This window comes from Gossypium hirsutum, chromosome A08 (assembly GCF_007990345.1).
Source record: "Gossypium hirsutum isolate 1008001.06 chromosome A08, Gossypium_hirsutum_v2.1, whole genome shotgun sequence".
In the NCBI taxonomy this organism is placed as follows: domain Eukaryota; kingdom Viridiplantae; phylum Streptophyta; class Magnoliopsida; order Malvales; family Malvaceae; genus Gossypium; species Gossypium hirsutum.
This window is the reverse complement of record NC_053431.1, coordinates 77,540,234-77,542,859: the sequence shown is the minus strand read 5'-3', so window position 1 is coordinate 77,542,859 and position 2,626 is coordinate 77,540,234. Positions and strand designations below refer to the sequence as shown.

The following is a 2,626-nucleotide window of genomic DNA, read 5'->3' as shown; positions in this document are numbered from 1 at the left end:
GCTATGCATAACTTATCTGGCAGGCGAAACACTGTATGGGTTAAAGTCAAGATTAATACATTTGTTGCCTACTTTTTGCGATTTGAAAAATGAGAACCCCTATACTCATCTAAAAGAGTATCACATGGTTTGTCTAAGCATGAAACTAGAAGGAGTAACCGAGGATCAAATAAAACTACAAGCTTTTCCTTTTTCATTAACTGACTTTGCTAGAGAATGGTTGTTTTATTTATCTCTGGGATTTGTTAATACTTGGACTGATATGTCTCGATTGCCTCTTGATAGGTTCTTCCTAACAGCTCAAGCAGTCGAATTAAGGAGTATAGTTGGAATTCAACAAAAAGAAGCATAATCACTCTATAAATATTGGTAGCGATACAAGAAGTTGTGCGCAAGTTGCCCACAACATGGCCTATCTAAATAATCACTCTTATAGTATTTCTATGAGGCGTTACTCCCAATGGAAATGAAGATGATTGATACTGCTAGTGGAAGGGCTCTTGTAAACATGACTCCCCAAAGAGCTAGGGAATTAATTTCGACCATAGCTGCAAATTCTCAACAGTATCGACCACCTATGGAACCTACGAAAAGGATTCATGAGCTAAGTACTCCGTCCATAACAAATAATATTGATGAACTTAATAATGTGGTTAAAAATATGCTTGCAAGAAAGACGAACCCAGCTCAATTCTATGGGACTTATGCTAAGCTTGATCATCCTACAGACTCGTACTCGATTTTACTTGAGGATACAACTGCACAAGTAGATGTCATTGGGAACTTCCAAGAGCCACCTCAAAGACGTTATGATCTATATTTGAACATGTACAATGCAGGGTGGAGGGACCACCCAAATCTAATCTATGGATCGAACCCTCAATACAATCAAAAATATCAATCAAGACCACCCCTACCTCAACAATACCAACCTCCAAAGTCATCTCTCGAAACCATAATAGAATTCTTATTCGTTAGCACTGAAAAGTTCCAACAAAAGACTAAAGTGCATCTCCAAGAAATGGATCATCAAATAAGTAAGTTAGCTCTTACATTTAGACGTTTGGAAAACCCAGGAAAATTACCATCTCAAACTGAGCTGAATCAATGTCCAAATGCAAGTGCTGTGACCGTAAAGGATAGGAAAGAGTCAAAACTAGTGCTTAGCATGAGTCGTGACCACGATGTTGAACACGAAGTTGAACCAGCAGCTCCCACTGGACCAGTGCCTCATAAACCATTTGTTGTACCTCCTCTATACCCTGGAAGGTTCGCCCAAGTTAAAAAGGAACAAGAGGAAAAAGAAATCCTTAAGACATTCCAAAAGGTGGAAATTAATATTCCTTATACTTGATACAATTAAACAAGTTCCATGCTATACAAAATTTCAAAGAACTGTGTAGCGGCAAAAAGAAGCTCTAAGGAAATGAATGGGCGAATTTGGGAGAAAATGTTTCTGCAGTGCCACAAAGGAAAATCCCGCCTAAGTGTAAAGACTAAGGTATGTTTTCTATATCTTAAAAAATAGGTAATATTGGCATAAAGAAAGCCATGTGTGATTTAGGAGCATCAATTAATGTAATGGTTTTATCTATTTTTAAGATTCTAAACACAGGTCCTTTGAAAGAAACAGCGGTGATTATTCAATTGGTAGATAGGTTATGCGTATATCCAGAAGGGGTACTGGAAGATGTCCTCGTAAAGGTAAATGAACTAATTTTTCCTATAGACTTCTACATCATCGATATGGAAGACAACCACTCAAAAAATGCTTATGATATTCTACTCGAGAAATAATTCCTAAGTACTGCGTGTGCAAAGATTAATGTTCATGGTGGAACTCTCAATATGGAATTCGACGGTGAGGTGGTAAAATTTAATGTTTATGAGGCGATGGGCCAACCAATAGAATGTTGAACATTTCTAGTGTTGATATTATTGAACCACTAACGAAATTTCATTTTGAGTATCATGAAGAGGATGAATTACAAATTATACTTTCTAAAAGTTTAAATATCAATACAATGGAGAAATTGGAGGATATAATGAAGTTCAGAGAACCAATTCAGGAAACCGTTGTTGTATTAAAGACTCCTCAATTCCTTAGAAGCTAAGGTAAGTACTTTGAACTTTCTCCTTTTAAAACTAAACTGTTGCCTTCTATTTTACAGGCCCCAGAAATAGAGCTTAAACAATTGTCGGAACACTTGAAGTATGCCTATTTAGGTAATGGAAACACTTTATTGGTAATAGTTTCAAGTAAAATTTCGATATTGGAAGAGAAGAATTTAATCCGAGTCTTAAGAGACTATAAAGGGGATATTGGATGGACAATTGTCGACATTAAAGGGTTAAGTCCCTCGACTTGTATCCATAGAATACCAATAGAAGAAAATGCAAGCCCAAAGAGAGAAGCTCAAAGACGCTTTAATCCACCAATGATGGAAGTTGTCAAAAAGGAAATTCAAAAGTTATTGGATGCTGGGATGATCTATCCAATTTCTGGTAGTAATTAGGTCAGCCCAACTCATGTGTTACCCAAGAAAACTGGTATGACTATAATGAAAAATGCAACAAGAGATTTAGTTCCCACTTGAGTCCAAAATGGATGGAGAGTCTGTATAGG

The 2,626-nt window shown here is 36.7% G+C and overlaps 1 protein-coding gene across 1 annotated transcript; it reads left to right on the top strand.

Annotated features, from left to right (window-relative positions):
* Nucleotides 1–460: 460 nt before the first annotated feature.
* Nucleotides 461–1,354, top strand: LOC107951903 (uncharacterized). The gene has a single exon (XM_016887115.1). It carries the CDS (start codon nt 461–463, stop codon nt 1,352–1,354), a length of 894 nt encoding a protein of 297 aa, XP_016742604.1.
* The last annotated feature ends 1,272 nt before the right edge of the window (nt 1,355–2,626 follow it).

Coding starts and splice junctions, on each gene's coding strand:
- LOC107951903 (XM_016887115.1), top strand. CDS start 461: ATGGAAATGAAGATGATTGATACTGCTAGTGGAAGGGCTCTTGTAAAC.